Below are 22,688 nucleotides of genomic sequence, written 5' to 3' on the forward strand. Positions count from 1 at the left end.
TTACTCTCTCTCCCTGAGTGTGTACAAGTGCAGAGTTACTGTCTCTCCCTGAGTGTGTACAAGTGCACAGTTACTGTCTCTCCCTGAGTGTGTACAAGTGCAGAGTTACTGTCTCTCCCTGAGTGTGTACAAGTGCAGAGTTACTGTCTCTCCCTGAGTGTGTACAAGTGCAGAGTTACTCTCTCTCCCTGAGTGTGTACAAGTGCAGAGTTACTCTCTCTCCCTGAGTGTGTACAAGTGCACAGTTACTGTCTCTCCCTGAGTGTGTACAAGTGCAGAGTTACTGTCCCTCCCTGAGTGTGTACAAGTGCACAGTTACTGTCCCTCCCTGAGTGTGTACAAGTGCAGAGTTACTGTCTCTCCCTGAGTGTGTACAAGTGCAGAGTTACTGTCTCTCCCTGAGTGTGTACAAGTGCAGAGTTACTGTCTCTCCCTGAGTGTGTACAAGTACAGAGTTACTCTCTCTCCCTGAGTGTGTACAAGTGCAGAGTTACTCTCTCTCCCTGAGTGTGTACAAGTGCACAGTTACTGTCTCTCCCTGAGTGTGTACAAGTGCAGAGTTACTCTCTCTCCCTGAGTGTGTACAAGTGCAGAGTTACTGTCTCTCCCTGAGTGTGTACAAGTGCAGAGTTACTGTCCCTCCCTGAGTGTGTGCAAGTGCACAGTTACTGTCCCTCCCTGAGTGTGTACAAGTGCAGAGTTACTGTCTCTCCCTGAGTGTGTACAAGTGCAGAGTTACTGTCTCTCCCTGAGTGTGTACAAGTGCAGAGTTACTCTCTCTCCCTGAGTGTGTACAAGTGCACAGTTACTCTCTCTCCCTGAGTGTGTACAAGTGCAGAGTTACTGTCTCTCCCTGAGTGTGTACAAGTGCACAGTTACTGTGTCTCCCTGAGTGTGTACAAGTGCACAGTTACTGTCTCTCCCTGAGTGTGTACAAGTGCAGAGTTACTGTCTCTCCCTGAGTGTGTACAAGTGCAGAGTTACTGTCCCTCCCTGAGTGTGTACAAGTGCAGAGTTACTCTCTCTCCCTGAGTGTGTACAAGTGCAGAGTTACTGTCTCTCCCTGAGTGTGTACAAGTGCAGAGTTACTGTCCCTCCCTGAGTGTGTACAAGTGCACAGTTACTGTCCCTCCCTGAGTGTGTACAAGTGCAGAGTTACTCTCTCTCCCTGAGTGTGTACAAGTGCAGAGTTACTGTCTCTCCCTGAGTGTGTACAAGTGCACAGTTACTGTGTCTCCCTGAGTGTGTACAAGTGCACAGTTACTCTCTCTCCCTGAGTGTGTACAAGTGCAGAGTTACTGTCTCTCCCTGAGTGTGTACAAGTGCAGAGTTACTGTCCCTCCCTGAGTGTGTACAAGTGCACAGTTATTGTCCCTCGCTGTGGGTGTACAAGTGCAGAGTTACTCTCTCTCCCTGAGTGTGTACAAGTGCACAGTTACTGTCTCTCCCTGAGTGTGTACAAGTGCAGAGTTACTCTCTCTCCCTGAGTGTGTACAAGTGCAGAGTTACTCTCTCTCCCTGAGTGTGTACAAGTGCAGAGTTACTAACTCTCACTGTGTGTGTACAAGTGCAGAGTTACTGTCTCTCCCTGAGTGTGTACAAGTGCACAGTTACTGTCTCTCCCTGAGTGTGTACAAGTGCACAGTTACTGTCCCTCCCTGAGTGTGTACAAGTGCAGAGTTACTCTCTCTCCCTGAGTGTGTACAAGTGCACAGTTATTGTCCCTCCCTGAGCGTGTACAAGTGCACAGTTACTGTCTCTCACTGTGTGTGTACAAGTGCAGAGTTACTGTCTCTCCCTGAGTGTGTACAAGTGCACAGTTACTGTCTCTCCCTGAGTGTGTACAAGTGCACAGTTACTGTCTCTCACTGTGTGTGTACAAGTGCAGAGTTACTGTCTCTCCCTGAGTGTGTACAAGTGCACAGTTATTGTCCCTCCCTGAGCGTGTACAAGTGCACAGTTACTGTCTCTCACTGTGTGTGTACAAGTGCAGAGTTACTGTCTCTCCCTGAGTGTGTACAAGTGCACAGTTACTGTCCCTCCCTGAGTGTGTACAAGTGCACAGTTACTGTCTCTCACTGTGTGTGTACAAGTGCACAGTTACTCTCCCTCCCTGAGTGTGTACAAGTGCACAGTTACTCTCCCTCCCTGAGTGTGTACAAGTGCACAGTTACTGTCTCTCCCTGAGTGTGTACAAGTGCAGAGTTACTGTCTCTCCCTGAGTGTGTACAAGTGCAGAATTACTCTCCCTCCCTGAGTGTGTACAAGTGCACAGTTACTGTCCCTCCCTGAGTGTGTACAAGTGCACAGTTACTGTCTCTCACTGTGTGTGTACAAGTGCAGAGTTACTGTCTCTCCCTGAGTGTGTACAAGTGCAGAGTTACTCTCTCTCCCTGAGTGTGTACAAACGCACAGTTACTGTCCCTCTCTGAGTGTGTACAAGTGCACAGTTACTCTCCCTCCCTGAGTGTGTACAAGTGCACAGTTATTGTCCCTCCCTGAGTGTGTACAAGTGCAGAGTTACTGTCTCTCCCTGAGTGTGTACAAGTGCAGAATTACTCTCCCTCCCTGAGTGTGTACAAGTGCACAGTTACTGTCCCTCCCTGAGTGTGTACAAGTGCACAGTTACTGTCTCTCACTGTGTGTGTACAAGTGCAGAGTTACTGTCTCTCCCTGAGTGTGTACAAGTGCACAGTTACTGTCTCTCCCTGAGTGTGTACAAGTGTAGAGTTACTCTCCCTCCCTGAGTGTGTACAAGTGCACAGTTACTGTCTCTCACTGTGTGTGTACAAGTGCAGAGTTACTGTCTCTCCCTGAGTGTGTACAAGTGCACAGTTACTCTCCCTCCCTGAGTGTGTACAAGTGCACAGTTACTGTCTCTCACTGTGTGTGTACAAGTGCAGAGTTACTGTCTCTCCCTGAGTGTGTACAAGTGCACAGTTAATCTCCCTCCCTGAGTGTGTACAAGTGCAGAGTTACTGTCCCTCCCTGAGTGTGTACAAGTGCACAGTTACTGTCCCTCCCTGAGTGTGTACAAGTGTAGAGTTTCTCTCCCTCCCTGAGTGTGTACAAGTGCACAGTTACTCTCCCTCCCTGAGTGTGTACAAGTGCAGAGTTACTGTCCCTCCCTGAGTGTGTACAAGTGCACAGTTACTGTCTCTCCCTGAGTGTGTACAAGTGTAGAGTTACTCTCCCTCCCTGAGTGTGTACAAGTGCAGAGTTACTCTCCCTCCCTGAGTGTGTACAAGTGCAGAGTTACTGTCTCTCCCTGAGTGTGTACAAGTGCACAGTTACTGTCTCTCCCTGAGTGTGTACAAGTGCACAGTTACTGTCTCTCCCTGAGTGTGTACAAGTGCAGAGTTACTCTCTCTCCCTGAGTGTGTACAAGTGCAGAGTTACTCTCCCTCCCTGAGTGTGTACAAGTGCAGAGTTACTGTCTCTCCCTGAGTGTGTACAAGTGCACAGTTACTGTCTCTCCCTGAGTGTGTACAAGTGCACAGTTACTGTCCCTCCCTGAGTGTGTACAAGTGCAGAGTTACTCTCTCTCCCTGAGTGTGTACAAGTGCACAGTTACTGTCTCTCCCTGAGTGTGTACAAGTGTAGAGTTGCTCTCTCTCCCTGAGTGTGTACAAGTGCACAGTTACTGTCCCTCCCTGAGTGTGTACAAGTGCACAGTTACTGTCCCTCCCTGAGTGTGTACAAGTGCAGAGTTACTGTCTCTCCCTGAGTGTGTACAAGTGCACAGTTACTGTCTCTCCCTGAGTGTGTACAAGTGCACAGTTACTGTCCCTCCCTGAGTGTGTACAAGTGCAGAGTTACTCTCTCTCCCTGAGTGTGTACAAGTGCACAGTTACTGTCTCTCCCTGAGTGTGTACAAGTGTAGAGTTGCTCTCTCTCCCTGAGTGTGTACAAGTGCACAGTAACACTCCCTCCCTGAGTGTGTACAAGTGCACAGTTCCTCTCTCTCCCTGTGTGTGTACAAGTGCAGAGTTACTGTCCCTCCTGAGTGTGTACAAGTGCACAGTTACTCTCTCTCCCTGAGTGTGTACAAGTGCAGTTACTCTCCCTCCCTGAGTGTGTGCAAGTGCAGAGTTACTGTCCCTCCCTGAGTGTGTGCAAGTGCAGAGTTACTGTCCCTCCCTGAGTGTGTACAAGTGCAGAGTTACTCTCTCTCCCTGAGTGTGTACAAGTGCAGAGTTACTCTCCCTCCCTGAGTGAGTACACGTGCATAGTTACTGTCCCTCCCTGAGTGTGTACAAGTGCACAGTTACTCTCCCTCCCTGAGTGTGTACAAGTGCACAGTTACTGTCTCTCCCTGAGTGTGTACAAGTGCACAGTTAGTCTCTCTCCCTGAGTGTGTACAAGTGCAGAGTTACTGTCCCTCCCTGAGTGTGTACAAGTGCAGAGTTACTCTCTCTCCCTGAGTGTGTACAAGTGCAGAGTTACTGTCCCTCTCTGAGTGTGTACAAGTGCAGAGTTACTGTCTCTCCCTGAGTGTGTACAAGTGCACAGTTACTCTCCCTCCCTGAGTGCGTACAAGTGCAGAGTTACTGTCTCTCCCTGAGTGTGTACAAGTGCACAGTTACTCTCCCTCCCTGAGTGTGCACAAGTGCACAGTTACTGTCCCTCCCTGAGTGTGTACAAGTGCAGAGTTACTCTCCCTCCCTGAGTGTGTACAAGTGCAGAGTTACTCTCTCTCCCTGAGTGTGTACAAGTGCACAGTTACTCTCTCTCCCTGAGTGTGTACAAGTGCAGAGTTACTGTCCCTCCCTGAGTGTGTACAAGTGCACAGTTACTGTCCCTCCCTGAGTGTGTACAAGTGCAGAGTTACTCTCTCTCCCTGAGTGTGTACAAGTGCAGAGTTACTCTCCCTCCCTGAGTGTGTACAAGTGCAGAGTTACTGTCCCTCCCTGAGTGTGTACAAGTGCACAGTTACTGTCCCTCCCTGAGTGTGTACAAGTGCAGAGTTACTCTCTCTCCCTGAGTGTGTACAAGTGCACAGTTACTGTCCCTCCCTGAGTGTGTACAAGTGCACAGTTACTGTCCCTCCCTGAGTGTGTACAACTGCACAGTTACTCTCCCTCCCTGAGTGTGTACAAGTGCACAGTAACACTCCCTCCCTGAGTGTGTACAAGTGCACAGTTCCTCTCTCTCCCTGTGTGTGTACAAGTGCAGAGTTACTGTCCCTCCCTGAGTGTGTACAAGTGCACAGTTACTCTCTCTCCCTGAGTGTGTACAAGTGCAGTTACTCTCCCTCCCTGAGTGTGTGCAAGTGCAGAGTTACTGTCCCTCCCTGAGTGTGTGCAAGTGCAGAGTTACTGTCCCTCCCTGAGTGTGTACAAGTGCACAGTTACTGTCTCTCCCTGAGTGTGTACAAGTGCAGAGTTACTCTCTCTCCCTGAGTGTGTACAAGTGCAGAGTTACTCTCCCTCCCTGAGTGTGTACACGTGCACAGTTACTGTCCCTCCCTGAGTGTGTACAAGTGCACAGTTACTCTCCCTCCCTGAGTGTGTACAAGTGCACAGTTACTGTCCCTCCCTGAGTGTGTACAAGTGTAGAGTTACTTTCTCTCCCTGAGTGTGTACAAGTGCAGAGTTACTGTCCCTCCCTGAGTGTGTACAAGTGCACAGTTACTGTCTCTCCCTGAGTGTGTACAAGTGCACAGTTACTGTCCCTCCCTGAGTGTGTACAAGTGCACAGTTACTGTCTCTCCCTGAGTGTGTACAAGTGCACAGTTACTGTCCCTCCCTGAGTGTGTACAAGTGCAGTGTTACTGTCCCTCCCTGAGTGTGTACAAGTGCACAGTTACTGTCCCTCCCTGAGTGTGTACAAGTGTAGAGTTACTCTCCCTCCCTGAGTGTGTACAAGTGCACAGTTACTGTCCCTCCCTGAGTGTGTACAAGTGCAGAGTTACTGTCTCTCCCTGAGTGTGTACAAGTGCAGAGTTACTCTCTCTCCCTGAGTGTGTACAAGTGCACAGTTACTGTCCCTCCCTGAGTGTGTACAAGTGCACAGTTACTGTCCCTCTCTGAGTGTGTACAAGTGCACAGTTACTCTCCCTCCCTGAGTGTGTACAAGTGCACAGTTACTGTCCCTCCCTGAGTGTGTACAAGTGCAGAGTTACTGTCTCTCCCTGAGTGTGTACAAGTGCAGAATTACTCTCCCTCCCTGAGTGTGTACAAGTGCACAGTTACTGTCCCTCCCTGAGTGTGTACAAGTGGACAGTTACTGTCTCTCACTGTGTGTGTACAAGTGCAGAGTTACTGTCTCTCCCTGAGTGTGTACAAGTGCACAGTTACTCTCCCTCCCTGAGTGTGTACAAGTGCACAGTTACTGTCTCTCACTGTGTGTGTACAAGTGCACAGTTACTGTCTCTCCCTGAGTGTGTACAAGTGCAGAGTTACTGTCCCTCCCTGAGTGTGTACAAGTGCACAGTTACTGTCCCTCCCTGAGTGTGTACAAGTGTAGAGTTACTCTCCCTCCCTGAGTGTGTACAAGTGCACAGTTACTCTCCCTCCCTGAGTGTGTACAAGTGCAGAGTTACTGTCCCTCCCAGAGTGTGTACAAGTGCACAGTTACTGTCTCTCCCTGAGTGTGTACAAGTGTAGAGTTACTCTCCCTCCCTGAGTGTGTACAAGTGCAGAGTTACTCTCCCTCCCTGAGTGTGTACAAGTGCAGAGTTACTGTCTCTCCCTGAGTGTGTACAAGTGCACAGTTACTGTCTCTCCCTGAGTGTGTACAAGTGCACAGTTACTGTCCCTCCCTGAGTGTGTACAAGTGCAGAGTTACTCTCTCTCCCTGAGTGTGTACAAGTGCACAGTTACTGTCTCTCCCTGAGTGTGTACAAGTGTAGAGTTGCTCTCTCTCCCTGAGTGTGTACAAGTGCACAGTTACTGTCTCTCCCTGAGTGTGTACAAGTGCAGAGTTACTCTCTCTCCCTGAGTGTGTACAAGTGCACAGTTACTGTCCCTCCCTGAGTGTGTACAAGTGCACAGTTACTGTCTCTCCCTGAGTGTGTACAAGTGCACAGTTACTGTCCCTCCCTGAGTGTGTACAAGTGCACAGTTACTGTCTCTCCCTGAGTGTGTACAAGTGCAGAGTTACTCTCCCTCCCTGAGTGTGTACAAGTGCACAGTTACTAACTCTCACTGTGTGTGTACAAGTGCAGAGTTACTGTCTCTCCCTGAGTGTGTACAAGTGCACAGTTACTGTGTCTCCCTGAGTGTGTACAAGTGCACAGTTACTGTGTCTCCCTGAGTGTGTACAAGTGCACAGTTACTGTCCCTCCCTGAGTGTGTACAAGTGCACAGTTACTGTCTCTCACTGTGTGTGTACAAGTGCAGAGTTACTGTCTCTCCCTGAGTGTGTACAAGTGCACAGTTACTGTCCCTCCCTGAGTGTGTACAAGTGCACAGTTACTGTCTCTCACTGTGTGTGTACAAGTGCAGAGTTTCTGTCTCTCCCTGAGTGTGTACAGGTGCACAGTTACTGTCCCTCCCTGAGTGTGTACAAGTGCACAGTTACTGTCTCTCCCTGAGTGTGTACAAGTGCAGAGTTACTGTCTCTCCCTGAGTGTGTACAAGTGCAGAATTACTCTCCCTCCCTGAGTGTGTACAAGTGCACAGTTACTGTCCCTCCCTGAGTGTGTACAAGTGCACAGTTACTGTCTCTCACTGTGTGTGTACAAGTGCACAGTTACTGTCTCTCCCTGAGTGTGTACAAGTGCAGAGTTACTCTCTCTCCCTGAGTGTGTACAAGTGCAGTTACTGTCCCTCCCTGAGTGTGTACAAGTGCACAGTTACTGTCCCTCTCTGAGTGTGTACAAGTGCACAGTTACTCTCCCTCCCTGAGTGTGTACAAGTGCACAGTTACTGTCCCTCCCTGAGTGTGTACAAGTGCACAGTTACTGTCTCTCACTGTGTGTGTACAAGTGCACAGTTACTCTCCCTCCCTGAGTGTGTACAAGTGCACAGTTACTGTCTCTCCCTGAGTGTGTACAAGTGCACAGTTACTGTCTCTCCCTGAGTGTGTACAAGTGCAGAGTTACTCTCCCTCCCTGAGTGTGTACAAGTGCACAGTTACTGTCTCTCACTGTGTGTGTACAAGTGCAGAGTTACTGTCTCTCCCTGAGTGTGTACAAGTGCACAGTTACTGTCTCTCCCTGAGTGTGTACAAGTGTAGAGTTACTCTCCCTCCCTGAGTGTGTACAAGTGCACAGTTACTGTCTCTCACTGTGTGTGTACAAGTGCAGAGTTACTGTCTCTCCCTGAGTGTGTACAAGTGCACAGTTAATCTCCCTCCCTGAGTGTGTACAAGTGCAGAGTTACTGTCCCTCTCTGAGTGTGTACAAGTGCACAGTTACTGTCCCTCCCTGAGTGTGTACAAGTGTAGAGTTTCTCTCCCTCCCTGAGTGTGTACAAGTGCACAGTTACTCTCCCTCCCTGAGTGTGTACAAGTGCAGAGTTACTGTCCCTCCCTGAGTGTGTACAAGTGCACAGTTACTGTCTCTCCCTGAGTGTGTACAAGTGCAGAGTTACTCTCCCTCCCTGAGTGTGTACAAGTGCAGAGTTACTGTCTCTCCCTGAGTGTGTACAAGTGCACAGTTACTGTCTCTCCCTGAGTGTGTACAAGTGCACAGTTACTGTCCCTCCCTGAGTGTGTACAAGTGCAGAGTTACTCTCTCTCCCTGAGTGTGTACAAGTGCACAGTTACTGTCTCTCCCTGAGTGTGTACAAGTGTAGAGTTGCTCTCTCTCCCTGAGTGTGTACAAGTGCACAGTTACTGTCCCTCCCTGAGTGTGTACAAGTGCACAGTTACTGTCCCTCCCTGAGTGTGTACAAGTGCACAGTTACTGTCTCTACCTGAGTGTGTCCAAGTGCACAGTTACTGTCCCTCTCTGAGTGTGTACAAGTGCACAGTTACTCTCCCTCCCTGAGTGTGTACAAGTGCACAGTTATTGTCCCTCCCTGAGTGTGTACAAGTGCAGAGTTACTGTCTCTCCCTGAGTGTGTACAAGTGCAGAATTACTCTCCCTCCCTGAGTGTGTACAAGTGCACAGTTACTGTCCCTCCCTGAGTGTGTACAAGTGCACAGTTACTGTCTCTCACTGTGTGTGTACAAGTGCAGAGTTACTGTCTCTCCCTGAGTGTGTACAAGTGCACAGTTACTGTCTCTCCCTGAGTGTGTACAAGTGTAGAGTTACTCTCCCTCCCTGAGTGTGTACAAGTGCACAGTTACTGTCTCTCACTGTGTGTGTACAAGTGCAGAGTTACTGTCTCTCCCTGAGTGTGTACAAGTGCACAGTTACTCTCCCTCCCTGAGTGTGTACAAGTGCACAGTTACTGTCTCTCACTGTGTGTGTACAAGTGCAGAGTTACTGTCTCTCCCTGAGTGTGTACAAGTGCACAGTTAATCTCCCTCCCTGAGTGTGTACAAGTGCAGAGTTACTGTCCCTCCCTGAGTGTGTACAAGTGCACAGTTACTGTCCCTCCCTGAGTGTGTACAAGTGTAGAGTTTCTCTCCCTCCCTGAGTGTGTACAAGTGCACAGTTACTCTCCCTCCCTGAGTGTGTACAAGTGCAGAGTTACTGTCCCTCCCTGAGTGTGTACAAGTGCACAGTTACTGTCTCTCCCTGAGTGTGTACAAGTGTAGAGTTACTCTCCCTCCCTGAGTGTGTACAAGTGCAGAGTTACTCTCCCTCCCTGAGTGTGTACAAGTGCAGAGTTACTGTCTCTCCCTGAGTGTGTACAAGTGCACAGTTACTGTCTCTCCCTGAGTGTGTACAAGTGCACAGTTACTGTCTCTCCCTGAGTGTGTACAAGTGCAGAGTTACTCTCTCTCCCTGAGTGTGTACAAGTGCAGAGTTACTCTCCCTCCCTGAGTGTGTACAAGTGCAGAGTTACTGTCTCTCCCTGAGTGTGTACAAGTGCACAGTTACTGTCTCTCCCTGAGTGTGTACAAGTGCACAGTTACTGTCCCTCCCTGAGTGTGTACAAGTGCAGAGTTACTCTCTCTCCCTGAGTGTGTACAAGTGCACAGTTACTGTCTCTCCCTGAGTGTGTACAAGTGTAGAGTTGCTCTCTCTCCCTGAGTGTGTACAAGTGCACAGTTACTGTCCCTCCCTGAGTGTGTACAAGTGCACAGTTACTGTCCCTCCCTGAGTGTGTACAAGTGCAGAGTTACTGTCTCTCCCTGAGTGTGTACAAGTGCACAGTTACTGTCTCTCCCTGAGTGTGTACAAGTGCACAGTTACTGTCCCTCCCTGAGTGTGTACAAGTGCAGAGTTACTCTCTCTCCCTGAGTGTGTACAAGTGCACAGTTACTGTCTCTCCCTGAGTGTGTACAAGTGTAGAGTTGCTCTCTCTCCCTGAGTGTGTACAAGTGCACAGTAACACTCCCTCCCTGAGTGTGTACAAGTGCACAGTTCCTCTCTCTCCCTGTGTGTGTACAAGTGCAGAGTTACTGTCCCTCCTGAGTGTGTACAAGTGCACAGTTACTCTCTCTCCCTGAGTGTGTACAAGTGCAGTTACTCTCCCTCCCTGAGTGTGTGCAAGTGCAGAGTTACTGTCCCTCCCTGAGTGTGTGCAAGTGCAGAGTTACTGTCCCTCCCTGAGTGTGTACAAGTGCAGAGTTACTCTCTCTCCCTGAGTGTGTACAAGTGCAGAGTTACTCTCCCTCCCTGAGTGAGTACACGTGCATAGTTACTGTCCCTCCCTGAGTGTGTACAAGTGCACAGTTACTCTCCCTCCCTGAGTGTGTACAAGTGCACAGTTACTGTCTCTCCCTGAGTGTGTACAAGTGCACAGTTAGTCTCTCTCCCTGAGTGTGTACAAGTGCAGAGTTACTGTCCCTCCCTGAGTGTGTACAAGTGCAGAGTTACTCTCTCTCCCTGAGTGTGTACAAGTGCAGAGTTACTGTCCCTCTCTGAGTGTGTACAAGTGCAGAGTTACTGTCTCTCCCTGAGTGTGTACAAGTGCACAGTTACTCTCCCTCCCTGAGTGCGTACAAGTGCAGAGTTACTGTCTCTCCCTGAGTGTGTACAAGTGCACAGTTACTCTCCCTCCCTGAGTGTGCACAAGTGCACAGTTACTGTCCCTCCCTGAGTGTGTACAAGTGCAGAGTTACTCTCCCTCCCTGAGTGTGTACAAGTGCAGAGTTACTCTCTCTCCCTGAGTGTGTACAAGTGCACAGTTACTCTCTCTCCCTGAGTGTGTACAAGTGCAGAGTTACTGTCCCTCCCTGAGTGTGTACAAGTGCACAGTTACTGTCCCTCCCTGAGTGTGTACAAGTGCAGAGTTACTCTCTCTCCCTGAGTGTGTACAAGTGCAGAGTTACTCTCCCTCCCTGAGTGTGTACAAGTGCAGAGTTACTGTCCCTCCCTGAGTGTGTACAAGTGCACAGTTACTGTCCCTCCCTGAGTGTGTACAAGTGCAGAGTTACTCTCTCTCCCTGAGTGTGTACAAGTGCACAGTTACTGTCCCTCCCTGAGTGTGTACAAGTGCACAGTTACTGTCCCTCCCTGAGTGTGTACAACTGCACAGTTACTCTCCCTCCCTGAGTGTGTACAAGTGCACAGTAACACTCCCTCCCTGAGTGTGTACAAGTGCACAGTTCCTCTCTCTCCCTGTGTGTGTACAAGTGCAGAGTTACTGTCCCTCCCTGAGTGTGTACAAGTGCACAGTTACTCTCTCTCCCTGAGTGTGTACAAGTGCAGTTACTCTCCCTCCCTGAGTGTGTGCAAGTGCAGAGTTACTGTCCCTCCCTGAGTGTGTGCAAGTGCAGAGTTACTGTCCCTCCCTGAGTGTGTACAAGTGCACAGTTACTGTCTCTCCCTGAGTGTGTACAAGTGCAGAGTTACTCTCTCTCCCTGAGTGTGTACAAGTGCAGAGTTACTCTCCCTCCCTGAGTGTGTACACGTGCACAGTTACTGTCCCTCCCTGAGTGTGTACAAGTGCACAGTTACTCTCCCTCCCTGAGTGTGTACAAGTGCACAGTTACTGTCCCTCCCTGAGTGTGTACAAGTGTAGAGTTACTTTCTCTCCCTGAGTGTGTACAAGTGCAGAGTTACTGTCCCTCCCTGAGTGTGTACAAGTGCACAGTTACTGTCTCTCCCTGAGTGTGTACAAGTGCACAGTTACTGTCCCTCCCTGAGTGTGTACAAGTGCACAGTTACTGTCTCTCCCTGAGTGTGTACAAGTGCACAGTTACTGTCCCTCCCTGAGTGTGTACAAGTGCAGTGTTACTGTCCCTCCCTGAGTGTGTACAAGTGCACAGTTACTGTCCCTCCCTGAGTGTGTACAAGTGTAGAGTTACTCTCCCTCCCTGAGTGTGTACAAGTGCACAGTTACTCTCCCTCCCTGAGTGTGTACAAGTGCAGAGTTACTGTCTCTCCCTGAGTGTGTACAAGTGCAGAGTTACTCTCTCTCCCTGAGTGTGTACAAGTGCACAGTTACTGTCCCTCCCTGAGTGTGTACAAGTGCACAGTTACTGTCCCTCTCTGAGTGTGTACAAGTGCACAGTTACTCTCCCTCCCTGAGTGTGTACAAGTGCACAGTTACTGTCCCTCCCTGAGTGTGTACAAGTGCAGAGTTACTGTCTCTCCCTGAGTGTGTACAAGTGCAGAATTACTCTCCCTCCCTGAGTGTGTACAAGTGCACAGTTACTGTCCCTCCCTGAGTGTGTACAAGTGGACAGTTACTGTCTCTCACTGTGTGTGTACAAGTGCAGAGTTACTGTCTCTCCCTGAGTGTGTACAAGTGCACAGTTACTCTCCCTCCCTGAGTGTGTACAAGTGCACAGTTACTGTCTCTCACTGTGTGTGTACAAGTGCACAGTTACTGTCTCTCCCTGAGTGTGTACAAGTGCAGAGTTACTGTCCCTCCCTGAGTGTGTACAAGTGCACAGTTACTGTCCCTCCCTGAGTGTGTACAAGTGTAGAGTTACTCTCCCTCCCTGAGTGTGTACAAGTGCACAGTTACTCTCCCTCCCTGAGTGTGTACAAGTGCAGAGTTACTGTCCCTCCCAGAGTGTGTACAAGTGCACAGTTACTGTCTCTCCCTGAGTGTGTACAAGTGTAGAGTTACTCTCCCTCCCTGAGTGTGTACAAGTGCAGAGTTACTCTCCCTCCCTGAGTGTGTACAAGTGCAGAGTTACTGTCTCTCCCTGAGTGTGTACAAGTGCACAGTTACTGTCTCTCCCTGAGTGTGTACAAGTGCACAGTTACTGTCCCTCCCTGAGTGTGTACAAGTGCAGAGTTACTCTCTCTCCCTGAGTGTGTACAAGTGCACAGTTACTGTCTCTCCCTGAGTGTGTACAAGTGTAGAGTTGCTCTCTCTCCCTGAGTGTGTACAAGTGCACAGTTACTGTCTCTCCCTGAGTGTGTACAAGTGCAGAGTTACTCTCTCTCCCTGAGTGTGTACAAGTGCACAGTTACTGTCCCTCCCTGAGTGTGTACAAGTGCACAGTTACTGTCTCTCCCTGAGTGTGTACAAGTGCACAGTTACTGTCCCTCCCTGAGTGTGTACAAGTGCACAGTTACTGTCTCTCCCTGAGTGTGTACAAGTGCAGAGTTACTCTCCCTCCCTGAGTGTGTACAAGTGCACAGTTACTAACTCTCACTGTGTGTGTACAAGTGCAGAGTTACTGTCTCTCCCTGAGTGTGTACAAGTGCACAGTTACTGTGTCTCCCTGAGTGTGTACAAGTGCACAGTTACTGTGTCTCCCTGAGTGTGTACAAGTGCACAGTTACTGTCCCTCCCTGAGTGTGTACAAGTGCACAGTTATTGTCTCTCACTGTGTGTGTACAAGTGCAGAGTTACTGTCTCTCCCTGAGTGTGTACAAGTGCACAGTTACTGTCCCTCCCTGAGTGTGTACAAGTGCACAGTTACTGTCTGTCACTGTGTGTGTACAAGTGCAGAGTTTCTGTCTCTCCCTGAGTGTGTACAGGTGCACAGTTACTGTCCCTCCCTGAGTGTGTACAAGTGCACAGTTACTGTCTCTCCCTGAGTGTGTACAAGTGCAGAGTTACTGTCTCTCCCTGAGTGTGTACAAGTGCAGAATTACTCTCCCTCCCTGAGTGTGTACAAGTGCACAGTTACTGTCCCTCCCTGAGTGTGTACAAGTGCACAGTTACTGTCTCTCACTGTGTGTGTACAAGTGCACAGTTACTGTCTCTCCCTGAGTGTGTACAAGTGCAGAGTTACTCTCTCTCCCTGAGTGTGTACAAGTGCAGTTACTGTCCCTCCCTGAGTGTGTACAAGTGCACAGTTACTGTCCCTCTCTGAGTGTGTACAAGTGCACAGTTACTCTCCCTCCCTGAGTGTGTACAAGTGCACAGTTACTGTCCCTCCCTGAGTGTGTACAAGTGCACAGTTACTGTCTCTCACTGTGTGTGTACAAGTGCACAGTTACTCTCCCTCCCTGAGTGTGTACAAGTGCACAGTTACTGTCTCTCCCTGAGTGTGTACAAGTGCACAGTTACTGTCTCTCCCTGAGTGTGTACAAGTGCAGAGTTACTCTCCCTCCCTGAGTGTGTACAAGTGCACAGTTACTGTCTCTCACTGTGTGTGTACAAGTGCAGAGTTACTGTCTCTCCCTGAGTGTGTACAAGTGCACAGTTACTGTCTCTCCCTGAGTGTGTACAAGTGTAGAGTTACTCTCCCTCCCTGAGTGTGTACAAGTGCACAGTTACTGTCTCTCACTGTGTGTGTACAAGTGCAGAGTTACTGTCTCTCCCTGAGTGTGTACAAGTGCACAGTTAATCTCCCTCCCTGAGTGTGTACAAGTGCAGAGTTACTGTCCCTCTCTGAGTGTGTACAAGTGCACAGTTACTGTCCCTCCCTGAGTGTGTACAAGTGTAGAGTTTCTCTCCCTCCCTGAGTGTGTACAAGTGCACAGTTACTCTCCCTCCCTGAGTGTGTACAAGTGCAGAGTTACTGTCCCTCCCTGAGTGTGTACAAGTGCACAGTTACTGTCTCTCCCTGAGTGTGTACAAGTGCAGAGTTACTCTCCCTCCCTGAGTGTGTACAAGTGCAGAGTTACTGTCTCTCCCTGAGTGTGTACAAGTGCACAGTTACTGTCTCTCCCTGAGTGTGTACAAGTGCACAGTTACTGTCCCTCCCTGAGTGTGTACAAGTGCAGAGTTACTCTCTCTCCCTGAGTGTGTACAAGTGCACAGTTACTGTCTCTCCCTGAGTGTGTACAAGTGTAGAGTTGCTCTCTCTCCCTGAGTGTGTACAAGTGCACAGTTACTGTCCCTCCCTGAGTGTGTACAAGTGCACAGTTACTGTCCCTCCCTGAGTGTGTACAAGTGCACAGTTACTGTCTCTACCTGAGTGTGTCCAAGTGCACAGTTACTGTCCCTCCCTGAGTGTGTACAAGTGCACAGTTACTGTCTCTCCCTGAGTGTGTACAAGTGCACAGTTACTGTCCCTCCCTGAGTGTGTACAAGTGCACAGTTACTGTCTCTCCCTGAGTGTGTACAAGTGCAGAGTTACTCTCCCTCCCTGAGTGTGTACAAGTGCACAGTTACTAACTCTCACTGTGTGTGTGCAAGTGCAGAGTTACTGTCTCTCCCTGAGTGTGTACAAGTGCACAGTTACTGTGTCTCCCTGATTGTGTACAAGTGCACAGTTACTGTGTCTCCCTGAGTGTGTACAAGTGCACAGTTACTGTCCCTCCCTGAGTGTGTACAACTGCACAGTTACTGTCCCTCCCTGAGTGTGTACAAGAGCAGAGTTACTGTCTCTCCCTGAGTGTGTACAAGTGCACAGTTACTGTCTCTCCCTGAGTGTGTACAAGTGCACAGTTACTGTCTCTCCCTGAGTGTGTACGTGTAGAGTTACTCTCTCTCCCTGAGTGTGTTCAAGTGCACAGTTACTGTCTCTCCCTGAGTGTGTACAAGTGCAGAGTTACTCTCTCTCCCTGAGTGTGTACAAGTGCACAGTTACTCTCCCTCCCTGAGTGTGTACAAGTGCACAGTTACTTTCTCTCCCGGAGTGTGTACAAGTGCACAGTTACTGTCTCTCCCTGAGTGTGTACGTGTAGAGTTACTCTCTCTCCCTGAGTGTGTTCAAGTGCACAGTTACTGTCTCTCCCTGAGTGTGTACAATTGCAGAGTTACTCTCCCTCCCTGAGTGTGTACAAGTGCACAGTTACTCTCTCTCCCTGAGTGTGTACAAGTGCACAGTTACTGTCCCTCCCTGAGTGTGTACAAGTGCAGAGTTCCTCTCCCTCCCTGAGTGTGTACAAGTGCACAGTTACTGTCTCCCTGAGTGTGTACAAGTGCACAGTTACTGTCTCTCCCTGAGTGTGTACAAGTGCAGAGTTCCTCTCCCTCCCTGAGTGTGTACAAGTGCACAGTTACTGTCCCTCCCTGAGTGTGTACAAGTGCAGAGTTACTGTCTCTCCCTGAGTGTGTACAAGTGCACAGTTACTGTCTCTCCCTGAGTGTGTACAAGTGCAGAGTTCCTCTCCCTCCCTGAGTGTGTACAAGTGCACAGTTACTGTCTCTCCCTGAGTGTGTACAAGTGCACAGTTACTGTCTCTCCCTGAGTGTGTACAAGTGCACAGTTACTGTCTCTCCCTGAGTGTGTACAAGTGCAGAGTTCCTCTCCCTCCCTGAGTGTGTACAAGTGCAGAGTTACTCTCTCTCCCTGAGTGTGTACAAGTGCACAGTTACTGTCTCTCCCTGAGTGTGTACAAGTGCACAGTTACTCTCTCTCCCTGAGTGTGTACAAGTGCACAGTTACTGTCTCTCCCTGAGTGTGTACAAATGCACAGTTACTGTCCCTCCCTGAGTGTGTACAAGTGCAGAGTTACTCTCCCTCCCTGAGTGTGTACAAGTGCACAGTTACTGTCTCTCCCTGAGTGTGTACAAGTGCACAGTTACTGTCTCTCCCTGAGTGTGTACAAGTGTAGAGTTACTCTCTCTCCCTGAGTGTGTACAAGTGCACAGTTACTGTCTCTCCCTGAGTGTGTACAAGTGCACAGTTACTGTCTCTCCCTGAGTGTGTACAAGTGTAGAGTTACACTCTCTCCATGAGTGTGTACAAGTGCACAGTTACTCTCCCTCCCTGAGTGTGTAGAAGTGCACAGTTACTCTCTCTCCCTGAGTGTGTACAAGTGCAGAGTTACTCTCCCTCCCTGAGTGTGTACAAGTGCACAGTTACTGTCTCTCCCTGAGTGTGTACCAGTGCACAGTTACTCTCTCTCCCTGAGTGTGTACAAGTGCACAGTTACTGTCCCTCCCTGAGTGTGTACAAGTGCACAGTTACTGTCTCTCCCTGAGTGTGTACAAGTGCACAGTTACTCTCCCTCCCTGAGTGTGTACAAGTGCACAGTTACTGTCTCTCCCTGAGTGTGTACAAGTGCACAGTTACTCTCTCTCCCTGAGTGTGTACAAGTGCAGAGTTACTGTCTCTCCCTGAGTGTGTACAAGTGCACATTTACTCTCTCTCCCTGAGTGTGTACAAGTGCACAGTTACTCTCTCTCCCTGAGTGTGTACAAGTGCAGAGTTACTGTCTCTCCCTGAGTGTGTACAAGTGCACAGTTACTCTCTCTCCCTGAGTGTGTACCAGTGCACAGTTACTCTCTCTCCCTGAGTGTGTACAAGTGCACAGTTACTGTCCCTCCCTGAGTGTGTACAAGTGCACAGTTACTGTCTCTCCCTGAGTGTGTACAAGTGCACAGTTACTCTCTCTCCCTGAGTGTGTACAAGTGCAGAGTTACTGTCTCTCCCTGAGTGTGTACAAGTGCACAGTTACTCTCTCTCCCTGAGTGTGTACAAGTGCACAGTTACTGTCTCTCCCTGAGTGTGTACAAGTGCACAGTTACTCTCCCTCCCTGAGTGTGTACAAGTGCACAGTTACTGTCTCTCCCTGAGTGTGTACAAGTGCACAGTTACTCTCTCTCCCTGAGTGTGTACAAGTGCAGAGTTACTGTCTCTCCCTGAGTGTGTACAAGTGCACATTTACTCTCTCTCCCTGAGTGTGTACAAGTGCACAGTTACTCTCTCTCCCTGAGTGTGTACAAGTGCAGAGTTACTGTCTCTCCCTGAGTGTGTACAAGTGCACAGTTGCTCTCTCTCCCTGAGTGTGTACAAGTGCACAGTTAGTCTCTCTCCCTGAGTGTGTACAAGTGCAGAGTTACTGTCTCTCCCTGAGTGTGTACAAGTGCACAGTTACTGTCTCTCCCTGAGTGTGTACAAGTGCACAGTTACTGTCTCTCCCTGAGTACAGGAGTTGGGAGGTCATGTTGCGGCTGGACAGGACATTAGTTAGGGGCCACCGTTGGAATATTGCGTGTTATTCTGGCCACCCGTCTATAAAAATAATATTATTAAATCAGAAAGGATTTACTCGGCTTGAAGGTTTGTGTTATAAGGAGAGATTCGGGAGGTTGGGACAGAAATAGAGATGTACAGCACAGAAGCAGACCCTTCGGCCCAGCGCGGCCATGCTGACCCAGATATCCTAACCCAATCTCGTCCCACCTGCCAGCACCCGGCCCATATCCCTCCAAACCCTTCCTATTCATGTCCCCATCCAAATGCCTCTTAAATGTTGTCATTGTACCAGCCTCCACCACATCCTCTGGCACCCTCTCTGATACCATCCAGAGGAAGAGAGAGACAAGGGGCAGAGAGAGAGAAAGAGAGAGAGAGACAGGGAGAGAGAGAGAGAGAGAGCAGGTCAGGCAGGGACAGAGCTGTGTGGGGGGTGGTTGTGGGGTTGGGTTTGTTCCTGGTCCTGCAGTGACCCGGGAGGATGGGAGTCCCCTGTCCCAGCCTCACTGTTCCCCTCCCGTTCCCCGAATCCCCCAGACCCCCCTCTGGAGAGCCCCCTCCTCCCTGATCCCGGTCCTCTCTCTCTCTCTCTCTCTCTGCAGATGCCCCGGAGTTCCGTGCGGATCAGCTGGATGTGGTTCCAGCTCAGGAACACGGAGCCACTGTCCTTCCGATCAGAATCTCGGCCAATCCCCCAAACCTGACCTACACCTGGAGCAGGAACCAGCAACCCCTGGGCAAAGGTCAGGTCTGAGGACCAGGAGGCCCATCTCCCGTCAGCACGAGCCAACGGGGGAGGGGGGAGGGGGAGAGGGGGGGAGAGGGAGGGGGGGAGGGGGAGGGGGAGAGGGGGAGGGGGAGGCGGGGAGGGGGAGGGGGAGAGGGAGGGGGAGAGAGGGAGGGGAGGAGGGGAGGGGGAGGGAGAGGGGGAGAGGGAGTGGGAGAGGGGGGAGGGGGAGAGGGGGAGGGGGAGAGGGATGGGGAGAGGGGGGAGGGGAGAGAGGGAGGGGGAGGGGGAGAGGAGGAGGGGGAGGGGGAGAGGAGGAGGGGGAGAGGGGGGGAGGGGGAGAGGGGGAGGGGGAGAGGGATGGGGAGAGGGGGGGGAGGAGAGAGGGAGGGGGAGGGGGAGAGGAGGAGGGGGAGGGGGAGAGGAGGAGGGGGAGAGGGAGTGGGAGAGGGGGGAGGGGGAGAGAGGGAGGGGGAGGAGGGGAGGAGGAGGGAGAGGGGGAGAGGGGAGGAGGGGGACAGGGGGAGGGGGAGGGAGAGGGGGAGAGAGGGAGGGGGAGGAGGGGAGGGGGAGTGAGAGAAGAGAGGGAGGGGGAGAGAGGGAGGGGGAGGGGGAGGGGGAGAGAGGGAGGGGGAGGGAGAGGGGGAGAGGGGAGGAGGGGGAGGGGGAGAGGGAGGGGGAGAGGGGGGAGGGGGAGGCGGAGAGGGAGGGGGAGAGAGGGAGGGGAGGGTGAGGGGGGAGGGGGAAGGAGGGACGGGGAGGGGGGAGGAGAGGGGGAGAGGGGAGGAGGGGGACGGGGGAGGGGGAGAGGGAGGGAGGGGGGAGGGAGAGGGGGAGTGAGGGAGGGGGAGAGGGAGTGAGGGGAGAGAGGGAGGGGGAGAGGGGGAGGGGGGTGAGGGAGGGGGAGAGGGAGTGAGGGGAGATAGGGGGGTAGGGAGAGAGAGGGGAGAGAGGGAGTGGGAGAGGGGGAGGGGGAGGGAGTGAGGGGAGAGAGGGAGTGGGAGAGGGGGAGGGGGAGAGGGAGGGGGAGGGGGATGGGGAGTGAGGGAGAGAGGGAGGAGGAGGGAGAGAGAGAGGGGGAGGCGGACGGGGAGTGCGGAGAGGGGGAGAGAGAGAGGGGGAGGGAGAGGGGCAGGTGGAGGAGGGAGGGTGGGAGGTGGGAGACGCACACAGACTCTTAGTGGGACACGGGCTCACCCCCCCCACCCCCCGCACAAACCCCCGACACTATGACTGGGGGACAGTGAGATGTTTGAAGGTGACAGTGCCCACTCTGTGTCACAGCTGAAAAAACCCGGCACTATGTAAATGCAGACGGATCTCTGGAGATCTGGAATCTGACTCGGGAAGATGCTGGTTTTTACCGGATCCAAGTGGCAAATCAGGAAGGAGAGAGCGAGAGGGTCATACACCTCGACGTCAAATGTAAGGCTCTGTATCTAACCCCGTGCTGTCCCTGTCCCTGGGAGTGTTTGATGGGGGACAGTGTAGAGGGAGCTTTACTCTGTATCTAACCCCGTGCTGTCCCTGTCCCTGGGAGTGTTTGATGGGGGACAGTGTAGAGGGAGCTTTACTCTGTATCTAACCCCGTGCTGTCCCTGTCCCTGGGAGTGTTTGATGGGGGACAGTGTAGAGGGAGCTTTACTCTGTATCTAACCCCGTGCTGTCCCTGTCCCTGGGAGTGTTTGATGGGGGACAGTGTAGAGGGAGCTTTACTCTGTATCTAACCCCGTGCTGTCCCTGTCCCTGGGAGTGTTTGATGGGGGACAGTGTAGAGGGAGCTTTACTCTGTATCTAACCCCGTGCTGTCCCTGTCCTGGGAGTGTTTGATGGGGGGACAGTGTAGAGGGAGCTTTACTCTGTATCTAACCCCGTGCTGCCCCTGTCCCTGGGAGTGTTTGATGGGGGGACAGTGTAGAGGGAGCTTTACTCTGTATCTAACCCCGTGCTGTCCCTGACCCTGGGAGTGTTTGATGGGGGACAGTGTAGAGGGAGTTTTACTCTGTACCTAACCCCGTGCTGTCCCTGTCCCTCGGAGTGTTTGATGGGGGAACAGTGTAGAGGGAGCTTTACTCTGTATCTAACCTTGTGCTCTCCCGATGCCTGGCTGTGTTTGATGGGGGACAGTGTAGAGGGAGCTTTACTCTGTATCTTACCCTGTGCTGTCCCTGTCCCTGGGAGTGTTTGATGGGGGACAGTGTAGAGGGAGTTTTACTCTGTACCTAACCCTGTGCTGCCCCTGTCCCTGGGAGTGTTTGATGGGGGGACAGTGTAGAGGGAGCTTTACTCTGTATCTAACCCCGTGCTGTCCCTGTCCCTCGGAGTGTTTGATGGGGTGCAGTGTAGAGGGAGCTTTACTCTGTATCTAACCCCATGATGTCCCTGTCCCTGGGAGTGTTTGATGGGGGACAGTGTAGAGGGAGCTTTACTCTGTATCTAAACCCGTGCTGTCCCTGTCCCTGGGAGTGTTTGATGGGGGGACAGTGTAGAGGGAGCTTTACTCTGTATCTAACCCCGTGCTGTCCCTGACCCTGGGAGTGTTTGATGGGGGACAGTGTAGAGGGAGTTTTACTCTGTATCTAACCCCGTGCTGTCCCTGTCCCAGGGAGTGTTTAATGGTGGACAGTGTAGAGGGAGCTTTACTCTGTATCTAACCCCGTGCTGTCCCTGGGAGTGTTTGATGGAGGGACAGTGTAGAGGGAGCTTTACTCTGTATCTAATCCCGTGCTGTCCCTGTCCCTGGGAGTGTTTGATGGGGGACAGTGTAGAGGGAGCTTTACTCTGTATCTAACCCCATGATGTCCCTGACCCTGGGAGTGTTTGATGGGGGGGGGGCAGTGTAGAGGGAGCTTTACTCTGTATCTAATCCCGTGCTGTCCCTGTCCCTGGGAGTGTTTGATGGGGGAGAGTGTAGAGGGAGCTTTACTCTGTATCTAACCCCGTGCTGTCCCTGTCCCTGTCCCTGGGAGTGTTTGATGGGGGACAGTGTAGAGAAAGCTTGACTCTGTATCTAACCCCGTGCTGTCCCTGTCCCTGGGAGTGTTTGATGGGGGACAGTGTAGAGGGAGCTTTACTCTGTATCTAACCCCGTGCTGTCCCTGTCCCTGGGAGTGTTCGATGGGGGGACAGTGTAGAGGGAGCTTTACTCTGTATCTAACCCCGTGCTGTCCCTGTTCCTGGGAGTGTTTGATGGGGGACAGTGTAGAGGAAGCTTTACTCTGTATCTAACCCCATGATGTCCCTGACCCTGGGAGTGTTTGATTGGGGGACAGTGTAGAGGGAGCTTTACTCTGTATCTAACCCCGTGCTGTCCCTGTCCCTCGGAGTGTTTGATGGGGGAACAGTGTAGAGGGAGCTTTACTCTGTATCTAACCTTGTGCTCTCCCGATGCCTGGGTGTGTTTGATGGGGGACAGTGTAGTGGGAGCTTTACTCTGTATCTTACCCTGTGCTGTCCCTGTCCCTGGGAGTGTTTGATGGGGGGACAGTGTAGAGGGAGCTTTACTCTGTATCTAACCCCGTGCTGTCCCTGTCCCTCGGAGTGTTTGATGGGGGACAGTGTAGAGGGAGCTTTACTCTGTATCTAACCCCATGATGTCCCTGTCCCTGGGAGTGTTTGATGGGGGAACAGTGTAGAGGGAGTTTTACTCTGTATCTAACCCCGTGCTGTCCCTGTC

At 51.5% G+C, this 22,688-nt stretch overlaps 1 protein-coding gene across 1 annotated transcript in view; it reads left to right on the forward strand.

The window, feature by feature from the left end:
• nphs1 (NPHS1 adhesion molecule, nephrin) overlaps positions 1-22,688 on the forward strand; it is a gene marked incomplete at its 5' end in the record, with an annotated part of 175,783 nt that overhangs the window by 95,906 nt on the left and 57,189 nt on the right. The window contains 2 exons of the mRNA XM_087980827.1: positions 18,888-19,028; positions 20,297-20,437. Coding sequence (XP_087836953.1) covers positions 18,888-19,028; positions 20,297-20,437 — 282 coding nt within the window. The remainder of the gene's footprint in view (positions 1-18,887; positions 19,029-20,296; positions 20,438-22,688) is intronic.

Source organism: Chiloscyllium plagiosum, unplaced genomic scaffold (genome assembly GCF_037043375.1).
Source record: "Chiloscyllium plagiosum isolate Xiang-an unplaced genomic scaffold, Cpla_swu_hap1 HiC_scaffold_38, whole genome shotgun sequence".
Classification (NCBI taxonomy): Eukaryota; Metazoa; Chordata; class Chondrichthyes; order Orectolobiformes; family Hemiscylliidae; genus Chiloscyllium; species Chiloscyllium plagiosum.